At 38.3% G+C, this 16,598-nt stretch overlaps 1 protein-coding gene across 1 annotated transcript in view; it reads left to right on the top strand.

Moving 5' to 3' along the window:
* The window catches only part of bpnt2 (3'(2'), 5'-bisphosphate nucleotidase 2), a 53,742-nt gene extending 39,660 nt beyond the window's left edge, over window positions 1-14,082 (top strand). The window contains exons 3-5 of the mRNA XM_063063926.1: window positions 1,898-1,993; window positions 4,841-5,002; window positions 7,036-14,082. Coding sequence (XP_062919996.1) covers window positions 1,898-1,993; window positions 4,841-5,002; window positions 7,036-7,310 — 533 coding nt within the window. The 3' untranslated portion in view covers window positions 7,311-14,082. The remainder of the gene's footprint in view (window positions 1-1,897; window positions 1,994-4,840; window positions 5,003-7,035) is intronic.
* Window positions 14,083-16,598: the final 2,516 nt, after the last annotated feature.

The raw sequence follows: 16,598 nt of genomic DNA, 5'->3' as shown, positions 1-16,598 counted from the left end.
GATAGCCAAATGAAGTTCAGTTGCTTTTGTGTACTTTGATTTTCAGAAGCCCTTTTACAACCTTCTACACATCAGGCTGCTTAACAAGGTACACACCCATGGTATTACAGGAAAGATTATAGTCTGGATAGATCAGTGGCTGATTGACAGGAAGCAAAGAGTGGGAATAAAGGGAGGCTTTTCTGACTGGCTGCTGGTTACTAGTGGTGTTCCACATGGGTCTGTGTTGGGACCGATTCTTTTCACTTTATATGTCAATCATTTGTATAATTGAATTGATTGCTTTGTTGCAAAATTTGCAGAGGATATGAAGATAGGTGGAGGGGCAGGTAGTTTTGAGGAAATAGAGAGTCTACAGGAGGACCATGTCAGATTAGGGTAATGTTCAAAGAAATGGCAGATGGAAAACAGTGTCTAGAAGTGTATTGTCTTGCACATTGGTGGAAGAAATTAAAGGGTTGACTATTTTCTAAATGGAGAGAAAATGCAAAAAAACTGAGGTGCAAAGGGACTTAGGAGTCCATGTGCAGGACTCCCTAAAGGTTAATATGCAAGTTGAGTCTGTGGAGAGGAAGGCAAATGCTATGTTAGCATTCATTTCAAGAGGACTAGAATATAAAAACAAGGATGTAATGTTGAGACTTTATAAAGCACTGGTGAGGCCTCACTTGGACTGTCATGAGCAGGTTTGGGTGCCTTAGCTGAGATGGGATGTGCTGAAACTGGAGAGGGTTCAAAGGAGGTTCATGAAAATGATTATAGGATTGAATGACTTGACTGAAGAACATCTAATTGCTCTGGTCCTGTATTCACTAGAATTCAGAAGGAGGGGTGACCTCATTGAAACCTATCGAATGGTGAAAGGGCTTGACAGAGTAGATGTGGAAAGGATGTTTCCTATGGTGGGAGAGGTTAAGACCAGAAGACACAGCATCAAAATAAAGGGGTATGTTTTTAGAATGGAAATAAGGCATTTCTTTAACCAGAAGGTGGTGAATCTTTGGAATTCTTTGCCACTGGTAGCTGCTGAGGCCAGGCCTTTATGTCCCTCACTCTAGGGACATGCCAGTCGATATTTGGGAAATTAAAATCTCCTACCACAACAGCCCTGTTATTATTACACCTTTCCAGAATCTGTCTCCCTTTCTGCTCCTCGTTGTCCCTGTTACTCTTGGGTGGTCTATATAAAAAAAAACACCCAGTAGTGTTATTGACCCCTTCCTCTTCCTAACTTCCACCCGCAGAGACTCTGCAGACAATCCCTCCATGACTTCCTCCTTTTCTGCAGCCGTGACATTATCTCTGATCAGCAGTGCCACGCCCCCACCTCTTTTGCCTTCTTCCCTGTCCTTTCTGAAACACCTAAAGCCTGGCACTCGAAGTAACCATTTCCTGTGTTAGAAGTTGGGTTTGGATGAGAGAAAGGGAAATGACAGCGGTAATATGCTGGAGCTCCTTGCAGTCAGTTAATGGAGGTGAGAGATAGAGGAGACAGGAGATCGAAGGCCAGGGCAGCTACAAGCAGTTTAGGCAGCTGGATTTAGCCAAATCTGATGCAGGTTTGTTTTCTGCAGAACAGTAGGTTCTATTATCTGACTGAAACAAAACATCTGTCCTAGTTTTAAATGGTTTTCACAGAAAAACACTATTTTGTATCCAACAAACACCGAATAGTAAAATGCTTCTACTCTTTCCCTATATTACAGCATAAGAATTACAAAATTAAGTTGAACAGTCCATTTGCCTCCCAACTTGAGTAAGCCCAGGATTTTCTTTAAAATAACTCTGTAAATTTAAGACAGCTACAAGCTGTTGCAGACCAGTATTGGAATTTAAAAGTTTATATGTTACAGTGCATGCATATTAATATAACTTGCTGTTTTCATCTTTTATGTAGAAAATCTTTTGGAGTATGTTACGACAATGGTGTGCGTAGCTGTGAATGGAAAACCAGTTATTGGAGTAATACACAAGCCATTTGCTGATTTTACAGGTATGGAATGTAATTACATCTCAAAAACTCGTGTAGAAAAGCTTTTACCCTATTATTTAATACCCTCACTGGGCTCGTATGCAAACTTGGCATGTTAGCCAGCTCTGCTAACAGCCACAGGACTCGGCAGTGAGAAGGCCACTTTTCATAAACAATAGGTGTCTTGGGTCGGTATGATTTGGGGTTCAACCAAACAGGAATGTCGCAAAGTATTGACCCTTCCTCCTTGGATCTATTCATCTGCTCCAAGCACCCTAAATGGCATCCTCAGCCATCTTCTCTCCTGTCTTCTCGCAGTTCCTGCTAAAAAGACCTTGAACCAGGCTACTTTAGAGAAAAATTTCTCCACAATCCTGATTGGTTGACTCACATTCCTGAGTTGGAAAACATGTGTCTTCATCTTAGCTGAAGCCAAAGCACGCTTTCCAGCATGACACACTACTTTTACAGAAGACTGCTAATAATGAAATACCTACAGCATAGCAGTAAAAATCTTAACCATGGCATTGCAATGTTATTAGTTCAGCTCTCAATTATACACTCAGTCAATGAAGGTGGAGTATCGACAGGGTGTATATGTAAGGTGTTTTGACAAGATTCCTCATGGTAGGCTTGTCCAGGAAGTTGAGGCATGGGATCGATCCATGGGGACTTGGCTGTGTAGATTCTGAATTAGTTTGCCTACAGAAGGCAGAGGGTGGTATTAGAATGAGAGCATTCTACCTGGAAGTTCATGACTAATAGTTTTCCACGGTGATCCATACTGGGGTCCCTGAACTTAGTAATTTTTATAAATGAACTTGGATGATGAAGTAGAGGGGTGGGTTAGTATGGTTACAGGTGACACAGAGGTTGGATGTGTTGTGGATAGTGTTGATGTTTGTTGTATGGTACAGCAGGACATGGTGTTGGGTGGATAAGTGGCAGATGAGGTTCATGCTACAATACTGTGTTAAAAAGTCTTAGACACGTAAGAAAATTATGTAAAGCAAAAACACTTGCAAAAATAATGAAATGAGCTGTTTCTAAATATCAAAAATACTGTAAAAAGCAGTAAACAGTTAAAAACCTATATCAAATCAATATTTGATGTGACAGTCAGTGTTTCCTCTAAGGTGTGCACAGCACAAGATTTTTGCACACACTGATCATTACAAGTTAGAGGGAACATTGATGACCGGCCTTTGCCTTTAAAACTGCATCAGTTCTCTGAATGACACTGTTGTGCACTTTTTATAAGAAAGTCGGCTGGTGGGTTGTTCCAAACATCTCGCAGAGTTCTTCTGCAGATTTCTGCTGTCACTCCAGGTAATCCCAGAAAACCTCAATGATGTTGAGATCAGGGCTCTGTGGCGGCCACACAATCTGAAATCGCACTAAAGATCTAGGTTGCCTAAGAATTTTGCACAGTACTGTAGAAAAATATGAGGTGATATAGTTTGGAAGATTGAAGTTGATGGTGGAATACAAGGTCAATGGCGAGACTGGTAAGATTACTGTCATTCACCTTGTACTCCACCTTCAAGTTCAATCAGCAACAGAGGACTCTTGGGATTCAAGTCCACAAATCCGTCAAAGTTGACATACAAATTGGTAGAGTGGTTAAGAAGCTATATACTGTGTTGGACTTCATTGGACAAGGGACTGAGTTCAAGAGCTGAGAGGTTTTGTTGCGTTCTATAAAACTCTGGTTAGATCACAGTTGGAACATTTATTCAGTTCTATTTGCCTCATTATAGGAAGGATATGGAAGCTTTTCAGAGGGTTCAGAAGGGATTTCCCAGGATGCCACCTGGATTAGAGGAAATTTGGAAAAGCTGAACGAGCTAGGGTTTGTCTTTGGAGCAATGGAGGATGAGAGGTAACTTAATAGAGATATATAAGATTATGGGGGACATTGGGCAGCCAGCACCTTTTTCCCTAGGGCAGCAATGGCCAAAACCAGAGAACGTGTGTTCAAGGTGAGTGGAGGAAAGTTTAGTGAAATGTCAGAGGTTTTTTTACACAGTGGTGGGTGCTGGGGGTGGTGGTATCAGCTAATACAATAGGAACATTTAAGAGACTCTTAGGCACGTTGATGTAAGAAAAAAGGAGGGTATTGGGCTGTGTAAAATGGAAGGATTTGATCATGGAGTATGATTATAGAGATCAGCACAGCATTGAGGACCAAAGGACCTGTACTGTGCTGTACTGTTCTATGTTTTCACAGTTCCTCTCAGTAATAAAACAACATGTTTGAAATTATAGCTGTCTTAGGAATATTTCGGAAAATAATTTTCTCTTAAGTCAAGTTTACTGTTATTTAACATATATATATATATACACACACACACACACACACACATATATACACACACACATATATATATACACACACACACACACACACACACACATACATATATATATACATGTATATACATACATATATATATATACATATACATACATTATATATATATATATATATACACATACACACACACACACACACACACACATATATACATACTTGTTTACCTTCAAACGAGACAATAGATTTTCTCCAGATCAGGATGTAATGCACAGTAGTACACATAACACACAACAACTTAAGGATATTTTTTCCTTCATACTTCTCTGACTCAATTTACTATAGATTATTTTAAATTCTTTTTCTAACTTTTAATTTTAATCCTTTTTGTAGAGACCAAACAGAATGTTCAGTCTATAACGTGTAGAAAAAAATTTCACAATAGATACATGTTTTTATCGTGCCATATGCAATTAAATTACCAAGTAAAGATATTTAAAAATGCATTTTGCGCAAACTGGATCTGCTTTAATTTTAATTTTCCCCTCTGACAGCATGGGGAATGGTGCGTGGAGGATCAAATGTGAGCATGCGCAAATCATACAATGAGAAGAATCCCAAAATTATAATTTCCCGGTCACATACAGGCACTGGAAAAGCATTTGCTCAGAAAGCATTTGGGAATGACAGTGAGATTAAAGAAGCTGGAGGAGCAGGTAAGTTTGGGAGAAAACCTTTTTAAGAAGTTTTATTTCGCACTTTTTATTGAATTTGGAGGAGTACTCTGAAGCATAAACTTCTTTATTACATAAAGGGCTGGTTACAATCATTTAAGTAGAAAGTTAGTGAAATCAATAGAAAGTGAATTCGCATTATTAGAAGATAAAATGGTGTTGAAATCTAATCTGAACAAACTCTGCAGATGTAGTAAATTCATTCTGGACACGTTTACAGGCTGATAGTTAGCAGTGTTCATTAGGAACTTTTCTGACAAAAGTTCCTGATATTCTCTTTAGATATTTATGAGGAAAATCATGGGAATTACAGAGGCATAAGCGAGGAGCTGGTCAAAGTTGATTGAAAGGGGACACTAGCAGGGATGATGGCAGAGCAGCAATGGCTGGAGTTTCTGGGAGTAATTTGGAAGGTACAGGATAAATAAATGCCAACGATGAAGAAGTAATTGAAAGGGAGGATGAGGCAACTATGGTTGACAAGGGAAGTGAGAGTATAAAAGCAAAAGAAACTGTATAATATAAGCAACATTTAGTGGGAGGTTAGATGTTTGTTAAGCTTTCAGAAACCAACAGAAGGCAGCTAAAAGAACCATAAGGAGGGGAAAAATGAAATATGAAGGTAAGCTAGCCAATAATATAATATATAATATAAAAGAGGATACCAGAAGTTTGTTTCAGATATTCAAAGTGAGTAAAAGAAAGGTGAGAGTGGATATTGGATCATTGGAAAATGACATTGGAGAGGTAGAAATGGGGGGGGGGGGCAATGAAATGACAAATGAACTAAATGAATATTTTGTGTCAGTCTTCACTGGAAGACACTATCTTGATGGAATTAATGGCTTTGTGGCCAATTTTGCAGACAATATAAGGATAAGGGGAGTGGCCGGTAGTGTTGAAGAAGGATAGATAGGGGCAATGGGCAAAGAAGTGGCAAATGGAATATAGTGTAAGGAAGTGTATGGTCGTGCAATCTTGTAGAAGAAATAAAGGACTAGACTATTTTATTAACAGGAAGAAAACTCAATAATCAGAGGCGCAAAGAGACTAGGGAGTCCTCATGCAGGATTCCCTAAAGGCTAACTTGCTGGTTTGGTCAGTGATAAGGAAGGCAAATTCCATTCATTTCAAGAGGACTAGAATATAAGAGCAAGGATGTAACCCAGAGGCTTTATAAGACTGTACTTTTGAGTGGTTTTGGGCCTCTTACCTAAGAAAAGATGTGCTGGCATTGGTGAGGTTCTGGATGAGGTTCTCAAGAATGATTCTAGAAATGAAAGGGTTAAAATATGAGTGTTTGCTGGCTCTGAGTCTGTATTTGCTGGAGATTAGAAGAATGAGTAGGGAACTCGTTGAAGCCTATTGTATATTGAAATCCCTCTAGATAGTAGATGTGAAGAGGATGTTTAGGGTCAGAGGGCACAACCTTAGAATAGAGGGACATCTGTTTAGAACAGAGATTAATAGGAATTTCTTTATCCAGAAGGTGGGGGATCTGTGGAATTCATTGCCACTAATTCTTATGTAGGCCAAGTCATTAAGTATATTTAAAGTGGAGGTTAATAATTTCTTGTTTGTCAGGGCATAATGGGTTATGGGGAAAAGGCAGGAGAATGAGCTTGAGAAGGATAATAAAACAGCCAGGATGAAATGGTAGAGCAGACTTGATGGGCCGAGTGGCCTAATTCTGCTCCTATGTCTTGTGTCTTAGGTCTGAGCTAACATCTCAAGTGATGCCTTACAACTGATTTTGGCAAAAACGAAATTCAAACTGCAGAGGTTACTAATTCCTTGTGGGCACTGTTCTTGAAAAGCTGCTGTTTTATAATTCAGTACAAATTCCAAACCAATATTGTGTAAATAATTCAGAATATGGAGTGCATATAGAGCAAATATTCAAAATTACTTGACTGATTAACATGAAAAATTTCAAGTCTTTGAGAATTTGGATCTTTGTTAGATTTTATTTGGATTGAATTAACTTGTTAATGAATATTTACTTTGATTTGTAGGTTATAAAGTGCTGTCTCTGCTGAATATACCTGATGATAAACAGCCAGACCATGCTGATGTGTACCTACACATAACCAATATCAAGAAGTGGGACATCTGTGCTGGCAATGCCCTTTTGGAAGCACTTGGTGGTCAAATGACCACTTTGCAAGGAAAGGCTATTGACTATACTAGTAGTGAGTTGAATGATGGTGGAATTTTTGCCACTATTGGTCTCTCTCACAAAACATTACTTGAGAAACTGCCAAGTTTGAAATCTTTTAAAACCCAGTAGAAATTCCCAACTAGTTATTTCATTGTTAAAACAACAAAAAATAACATGCTCATAATTGGTCTGATTTAAACTTTCTCCTCATACTGTTGGAATCGAGCAAATCTTGGTGTATGAAGATGAGAGCTTGGGTGTGGGTGGCTTTGCAGAGCAAAAAATGGTCTTAGTTGGACCAATTCTGATTTTAAAATTGTGAATATGGGCAGCTGAACAGTGTTACTGGGTGTGTATAAATGGTAGTCAAGCTTAATGTATTAATGTGAATGTTTATACCTTTAAGTTAATAAGTTATGGGTGTAGAATTATGGAACTTGTAATTGTAGAGTCCATTATATTCAAACAATGTTTGAAAACTAGCTTTTCTTTATTGTTCTTCTAATCGGTTTGGATGAAGCATTAAGATAGAAAACTTTTTTTTTAATGACCTTTATGCAAATAGGAATTGAAAGTATCCAAAATGAAAACATTTTCTTTACTTTTCAAGATACACCGTTAAGTAAATGAGGAAAACCTGATGTAATCCTTTAATTGTTTTCTAAATTTAAAGAAAATTAATATTTGAATTGAACTGGCTTCTTCATTTTGGTATAAGTGCTTCTTTAAATAATTACAGCATTATAACTTGGCAATAACGAATAATTGGATGTGCAAGTCTACGTTAAGTAGGATGATAATACACTGGAATTTCTGTGTTCCTTGAATCCTTATCTCCATATTTCTCTTATAGATGCTGTCTTATATGTTATAATTAATTCTTAAGTACCTTGAATAAAGGACCCAGCATTCTGGGTGTACTCTGATAGTGATGGTGATTCAGCTCTTCCAGCATTCTCCACTGGGTAGTGCATAGGAAATGGAATGCAACTTGAAACTAACTGGAGGACTGTCCCTTCCTCTCCCAACTAAAATTGGTTAGCTTATACAGGCTGAGGCTTGAAACTTGTGCACTATTCATATAGCTGGGTGCTATTATAGGTAGTGTGTTGCCAATTAAGCCAGGATTGACTAGGATTCTGTTAAGTCGAAGCCCTCATTCTGACCAAAAAATTTAATTTTTTTTATTTATTAAAGTAATCCAATATACATATATCTTGCAGTATGAGCACAATCTGGTTTTGTACTAATTGAAGGTAAACCTCAGAAACAATGGCAAAGACCGGTGCAAAAGGGGAAGATTAAAAATTTCACAGCAAGTTTCAGATCCTTAATAACAGATCGGAACATTGTTATTCTTCTTCCAATAGTTGAATAGCCTTCCAGTCAAATGGAGCAAATCTTGCAATTTGACTTCTTTTAGTGCTTTGATTGCATATTGTCCTTGTTCTATTTGTCTTTCTGTCCAAGTGCTATTTGTATTTTCAGACAAAATCGCACAGTTATTTAGTGGGTTAGTCTTTTTGTAAAGAGAAGTATTTGTGAAACTAAAGTAATCTTTAATTTTGTGTGCATTTACTGTAAAGCATTAAGGGTGATAAAGTTATTTTTAAGACTTCTTGCATTTATGTTGATTTTAGAAAGCGCTGGCTTTGCATTCTTACACAGCTTGAAGTAGAAAATATTTCAATTTCAGCTTATTGCAATGGTTGCTTTGTCTTATTTTTATTATTCATGTAGCAAGCTATTTATATTTTGAAGAACCTCTGTAGATTACATTATAGATTTTAATATCATACTTGTGAGTATGTCATCGATGTAAAGTGTCCACACGCAAGCTTTATGGATGACTCACAATTTATTTAGTGTGATAAATAACCAGAAGTCCCAGGTTTATTCTCTGGAGTTTTTTGAAATAAGATGCTTAATTTCATCTCGACATTGCAATCAGCCTTGATGGCGCTGGTTGAGAAGAGAGATAGTTTGGTTCCACATTCCCCCATTACCACCCTTTGTTCTCTTCTGGAACTATGCATTTTTGATGTTCGTGAGGCTCTGCTGTCAAAGGACCATTTCTGCCTATGGGTTCTTGTGTATATGGGCAACTGTGTGGAACTGTAACACAGGAACCACACAACGGCAGGGTGATATAGGAGAGGAAAATGGCAATTTCCTATATGTTCTTAAAAAAAAACACATTAACAACTGTAATTTCTAACAGCTATTGCCAATATAGATTGTCGCAATTTTGAATATAAGTACACGGCTCTTGTTTGACACCACCCTGCAGAACACTAATCTGTACAGATTTCTTGGTCCTAGGAAAAATATTTTTGCAAAAAAAAAATTAGCAAAATAAATTGTCAAAGCTTATCAGGTGTGAAATATGTCTGAACAGTTTACTGAATTTAGCCATATTCATGTTTGCTTGGCAGAGCTTTGCAATGAGAGTTCAGTATGTGAGGACTCATTTAGATTCTTGTTCCTGGAAATACAACCTGTATGTCGAGTGAAAGGATTTGTTGAATTTTGCTGAACTTTACAATAACTATTCCAAGCATAAATCTGGTTTTGTTTTTGGTGCTGAGAAATTAAAGATACATTTTTATGTGCATTTTTGAAAGGATGTTATTTGCATTTCTTCAATTAACCTGATAAGTAAACATTTACAGTATATAGGTGGATGATTTTGAATTAGGTATTTTTGGGCAATATTTATCCCTCAGATAACATCAGTGGCCCTCTGTTGGTCAAGTCGACCACTGATGCCGCGTCTTGCGTTGCTGGTGCAGCGGCATCTATGGCTGACGAGATAAACATGAGGGTGGCAGTCACTGTTGCAAGCATCACATCTGTGTGGCCTCAGCACTACTGGAGATGCATGGTTCCTTTCTATGGGCCTGTTTGTCTTCTGCTTTCAGGATTATTTCCTGGCTTGACTTAAGGTGTTGTTTCAGGGTGCCTCTCCACCTGCTGTGGTCCCCTGCAAGTTCCTCTCAAGACTCAAGGTTGATGTCCAGTGCCTTCATGTCCCACTTGCAGGCATCTTTGTAGCACAGTTGCAGGCATTACAGAAAAATATTGAGGTCATTTTCTAGACATTATCAATTTCCCTTGTCGGATCTTGCAGTGTGTAAATTTGCTGTATGTTCCTTTAGTTATAAGTGTGATCACTTTTTAAAATTACTTCATTAGTTTTAAATCCTTTGGGGATATCCTGAAAATATATGGGGAGGGGGGAGGTGTGGTGTTCTTGAGGGGTGCAATCCAATATTTTTATGTTGAAATCTATAGCTCAATTAGACATCTTATATTTAATTACACTTCTATCTGAAGTCATTCTTTTTGTTATTACTTGAGAGTTTACCTTCATTACTTAATATCTGGTCATTAAGACAATATAGGAGTGTTTTGCAATGCAAACTGAGTAATATTATCTCACATAATCCTAAATCAATTTTTGTCTGTAGGAAGGTGTTTTGATTCAAGCAAGAGAGCTAACTGGGAATTATAAATGAACAGCCTAACTCAATTAAGAGAATAATGGAAACTGAATTTTAATGTTTAAGTACCACATGGGAGAAACAGTCCTGAAGCCATTTTAGTTGAGTTAAGTGTTCAGAAATATTTTGGTAGCTAGGTAATACTAAACAAATAGAAAGTATTTTTCTCTACCCCTACACTCCACAAGCAAAAGGTTTAACTGCTGATTGTGCCGAAACTTGTACTCAGAGGAAAGTTAGTCAACTTGTTGTCCTTCTAGATCAGAATTCCTGGAAGTGAAAGCCCTGTTGAGATGCTTTAAAGAATTGTCCTCATGCTGATGGTGTGCTTTGGCTCAATGATGTGAGATTTGAATTGCTGGTCCTGTTTTTGTCTGAATTTAGCATGATAGCTGAGCCGCACACTGGGTCGAGGATAACCTCAGTGTGAGGATGGTGTATACAAGGTCTGTATAGGTACTCCCATCAACACTGTCATGGGCTTTTGTCAGAGTATGACAGAATAGACAAAGTCAAGGCCGATTTTTCTCTCTCAATATCTTTTTCAAGCTATTCTAGCAGAAACATTCTCCAGGATCTGGCCAGCTTGGTCAGTATTAGTCAAAACAAAAGAGTGCCATGTCGTCAATTGAATGTAGATGATAGATGTAGGAGGTTTACACAGGAGTCACCATTTGGCCTTTTCATTCTCAGCCAACCTGTTGTTCTGCCTAGTCCCATGTACCCGTACCAGTACTACAGCCCTCCAAACCTGTGTCATCCATGTACCTATTGAAACTTATAAATGTTGAAGTTGAACTCACACCCACCACCTCTGCTGGCAGCTTTTTCCACACGCACCACCCTCTGAATGAAAACGATCCCCTGAAACATTTCACCATTTCACTTTTCACCATAAAACCTAAAAGCTGTGGTTCTAGTCTCTCTCAACCTTGAGGAAAAGTCTGCATGTATTTACACAACAACACACGCAAAACGCTGGAGGAATTCAGCAGAACGGGCAGCATCTATGGAAATGAGAACAGTCAACATTTCGGGCCGAGACCCTTCGGCAGGTCCTGGCCTGAAACGGGGACTGTACTTTTCTCCATAGATGCTGCCTGGCCTGCTGAGTTCCTCCAGCATTTTGTGTGTGTTGTTGGATTTCCATTGCCTGCAGATTTTCTGTTCGTGAATGTATTTACACTACCTATTCCCCTTATAATTTTGTATAATAAGATCACCCCTCGTTCTATGCTTTAGAGAATAAATTCCTCACATTTTCAACATTTCCTTGTAATTCAAGTCCTCAAATTCTGGTAACACCCTTGTAAATTTTATCTGTAAATTTACACTTACCTGTATTTGATTTACCATAATGAGTCTTTGGGTTCAGAGGCAATGTTGAAAATTTTCAGTGCTTATTACCTCTCCAAATGAGCTGGTCCTTCTAATTAATGAGAGTTTTTTTTAAAATGGACACAACATGCCCAGCGCTGGTGATGACAGATTCTGGGCAGCTGAGTGCAAGATATAACTCTAGGTATTTATTTTATATATGTGTTAAAGCTGTTCCAACTTTGCTATGCACGTAGTTCTTAGTTGGGAGGACTTAGTAGAGGATGTTTGGACTAAGTTTGTGTTTATTGTATCTGATGCTTTGATCAATGCTGAGTGGTCCATTTATTGTATCCTTTCATCATTTGGTGTGGTAGATTGTAACTAAGTGTTTGCTAAGTGAAGTGGGAGTCAAACATGGTGGCAATCTATAGATGCGTACTGGCTACATAAGGCACAAAAGATAGGCGTTCTTTCCTGAACGAACCAATGAATCGGGGACATTTCGAATCAATTGGTGCAAGCTTTTTATTCCATGTTTTAATTAATTTTGTTTTCAATTGGGCTGTGATGTGATTTGAGCATTGTCTCCAGGTCATTAGCCTAGGTTCCTGAATTTTTAGTTCAATAATGCAATCTCATACTAATTTGATATCAAATATCAAAAAGGCAATAAACAAGCAATAAAACTCGTGATGTATTGCCCTGTTTACTCCCCGGAATACTACTATTAATGATGAGATGTTTCATATTGCTAAGGTATTATCCACCACCTCAACAGATGTAATTTAGCACCACTGATGGCTTTCATCTCAAATAGGGGTGTGATGGGTGAAAGAGCAGCAAGCAATCTGAATTTCCTTGCTGAAAATGAAGGTTTGTTACTATGAATTACTTGTATTTACATGAATATTAAAAATTTATGTTGCTGCTAGTACCGACAATACTTAATAGGCATCAAGAGAATACTGCAAGGTTCATCGTGCTTGTATATGCAGTTGAAAAAGGTTGTGTACATTGAAATCTAAACCCCAGATTTGGAATGAAAGATGATGAAATATCTTCAGAATCTCTCATCTATAATTCGCACTTAGAATCACATTTGAGTGACAGTGATAAAGGGTGACGGTCATTATTTCCATGAACTATGTCTGTTTCACTTGAATTATGGTCATGAAGCCGTATCTTCATGGTTCATGGAATAAATATCACCATAACACTCTTTCAATTGCAATATGTATTTATCAGTCAAACCAAAACTTAAAAAACTGCTCTAGTAACTGAGCAATTATTCAGTAATTTTCCAGTGCTTCCTTGTCACAAGAAAATAAGTACTGAAACAATTAGCATGTTTAATCTAACAGACTGTAAATTAAACAGTGTCGTTTTTTTGTGTAGTTAGTAATAAAAACAGTACTTCTTCCATACCCATCTCTAAGAAATGTAACTCTTTCAGCTGAATCATTAACAGTTTTATTTCTTATATTGTATAGAGTCTGAGGAAAGTTTAAAATGAGTTATAGAATTTAAATATGGTAAAGTAGAATGTAAACTGCATGTTTAACAAATTTAATTTTCTCAATATAGAATTTTAATAAAATTATTTTGCTGCTGTTCTTTTTTGTGCTAGGTGTGGGACCAGATGTATCCTGATTAAGTATTGCAAAAGACTATGAACATAATTCATAAATATTATTTGTGAAGAAATGTATTTAGAAGTGATTCTTAATATAAATCACAAAATCAGCATTGCATGCTTAAATACTGCAATTTTTGATGTTGCCCAAATCACTTCTCCATTATTACAAAATGATAAAGTTGCATTTTTGTTGGTTAACATTATTTATAAATGTGTTAAATCAGGGTTGCTACTTGCATTTTATTTCCAAGATTTGCAAGAAGTTTTGATGTTTTGTATTTGAAAGTGTACAACTCACTGAACAAATACATTGCTTGCATCGGTAAAAATAAACGATAGCTAATTTTAGGATTTAAGTCATGCAAATGTGTGAAATTAGTATATTCAATGTTTTTGTAACAACATTTATAATAAAAGAGCTAAATGGATTACTTAAATAGCATTTTGACAACTTTGTATTTGTGCTGCAATATTTAACTTTGAATTCTTTTTCACTAAACATGTCTGAGTACTTTGCATTAGTCTTACAGAATTGATATAATATGCCATGTATTATTATAATCAAAATAACATGCAAAAAATACCAGTTCATTGCATTGTGCATGTGAAGAATCTGAGTTTGCTTTTAATAAGGGGCCTTAAAAGATAATGGACAGATCATCAGATTCAAAAAGGAGTTCTAGAAAGTCTTGTGTAGGTAACTGGAGGTCAGACATTTTGACAGATAAAAAGAGAATGGGAAATCTGCAGTTGTGATGAAATACAAGTAAAATGATTTTGCATAAAATTATATATTTCAATTTTAGACTGCAATACACAGTGGAGGTAATTGTAATTAGTGTTTATGATCTGATCGGATATGGAGCCACACACCTCCAGATGTAATGTACAAATTTTATTTAGGAAGGCACTGGTTGGCAAATGTAAAGGCAATAGTTCAAGAACATTGGACAGCTGGACGTCCTCTCCTGTAGTGAATTTGGTGTCCCTTGCTGTCTGACTGGTCTCTTCAGCCATCGTTGTGGATGATCCTGCATTTGGATTGGCATTAACCAACGGCAGACTATTCTCTCCCACTCTTGGACTCTCCTCTTTTGCTAGACTCGTCCTTCTTCTTGCTGTCTGCTACTCGCCTCTCCTTTCTTAGACCGTCCACTCCCAATCTCCCAATTCTCCAAATCTCAGAACAACCTATCCTGTTCTTGAGCTCCCATACTGCCCTCTGCACCTATGGGTCCACACTATGCCATTCTCTTTGTGGACCAGTCCATGTTTTAGTCCACCTGCTTCCATTTCATTTACATTGAAATGTAATCAAAACCAAAAACGGTCTGAACTATTGAATCTTTGGTGATTCTTCCACCTGCTTTATAGGGCAATAATTATACCGGTGCCAAAGAACAACAGCGTGAGTTGCCTTAATGACTGTCATCCAGTAGCACTCACATCTATGGTGATGAAATCCTTTGAGAAGTTGGTCACGGCTAGAATTAAGTCCTATCTCGTTGCCCACGGGTATGGTACCAGAGGATTGGAGGGAGGTGAATGTTGTCCCCTTGTTCAAAAAAGGTAGTAGGGATAGTCTGGGTAATTATAGACCAGTGAGCCTTACGTTTGTGGTGGGAAAGCTGTTGGAAAAGATTCTTAGAGATAGGATCTCTGGGCATTTAGAAAATCATGGTCTGATCAGGGACAGTCAGCGTGGCTTTGTCAAGGGCAGATCGTGTCTAACAAGCCTGATAGAGTTCTTTGAGGAGGTGACCAGGCATATAGATGAGGGTAGTGCAGTGGATGTGATCTATATGGATTCTAATAAGGCATTTGACAAGGTTCCACATGGTAGGCTTACTCAGAAAGTCAGAAGGCATGGGATCTAGGGAAGTTTGGCCAGGTGGATTCAGAATTGGCTTGCCTGCAGAAGGCAGAGGGTCGTGGTGGAGGGAGTACATTCAGATTGGAAGATTGTGACTAGTGGTGTCCCACAAGGATCTGTTCTGGGACCTCTACTTTTCGTGATTTTTATTAACGACCTGGATGTGGGGTTAGAGGGGTGGGTTGGCAAATTTGCAGACAACACAAAGGTTGGTGGTGTTGTAGATAGTGTAGAGGATTGTTGAAGATTGCAGAGAGACATTGATAGGATGTAGAAGTGGGCTGAGAAGTGGCAGATGGAGTTCAACCTGGAGAAGTGTGAGATGGTACACTTTGGAAGGACAAACTCCAAGGCAGAGTACAAAGTAAATGGCAGGATACTTGGTAGTGTGGAGGAGCAGAGGGATCTGGGGGTACATGTCCACAGATCCTTGAAAATTGCTTCACAGGTGGATAGGGTAGTTAAGAAAGCTTATGGGGTGTTAGCTTTCATAAGTCGAGGGATAGAGTTTAAGAGTCGCGATGTGATGATGCAGCTCTATAAAACTCTGGTTGGGCCACACTTGGAGTACTGTGTCCAGTTCTGGTCGCCTCACTATAAGAAGGATGTGGAAGCATTGGGAAGAGTACAGAGGAGATTTGCCAGGATGCTGCCTGGTTTAGAGAGTATGGATTATGATCAGAGATTAAGGGAGCTAGGGCTTTACTCTTTGGAGAGAAGGAGGATGAGAGGAGACATGATAGAGGTGTACAAGATATTAAGAGGAATAGATAGAGTGGATAGCCAGCGCCTCTTCCCCAAGGCACCATTGCTCAATACAAGAGGACATGGCTTTAAGGTAAGGGGTGGAAAGTTCAAGGGGGATATTAGAGGAAGGTTTTTTACTCAGAGAGTGGTTGGTGTGTGGAATGCACTGCCTGAGTCAGTGGTGGAGGCAGATACACTCGTGAAGTTTAAGAGACTACTAGACAGATATATGGAGGAACTTAAGGTGGGGGCTTATATGGGTGGCAGGGTTTGAGGGTTGGCACAACATTGTGGGCCGAAGTGCCTGTTATGTGCTGTCCTATGTTCTCTAAAGACCT

This window comes from Mobula hypostoma, chromosome 1 (genome assembly GCF_963921235.1).
Source record: "Mobula hypostoma chromosome 1, sMobHyp1.1, whole genome shotgun sequence".
Taxonomy (NCBI): domain Eukaryota; kingdom Metazoa; phylum Chordata; class Chondrichthyes; order Myliobatiformes; family Myliobatidae; genus Mobula; species Mobula hypostoma.
Note: the sequence above shows the minus strand (reverse complement) of the source record. Positions and strands in the feature narration are given on the sequence as shown.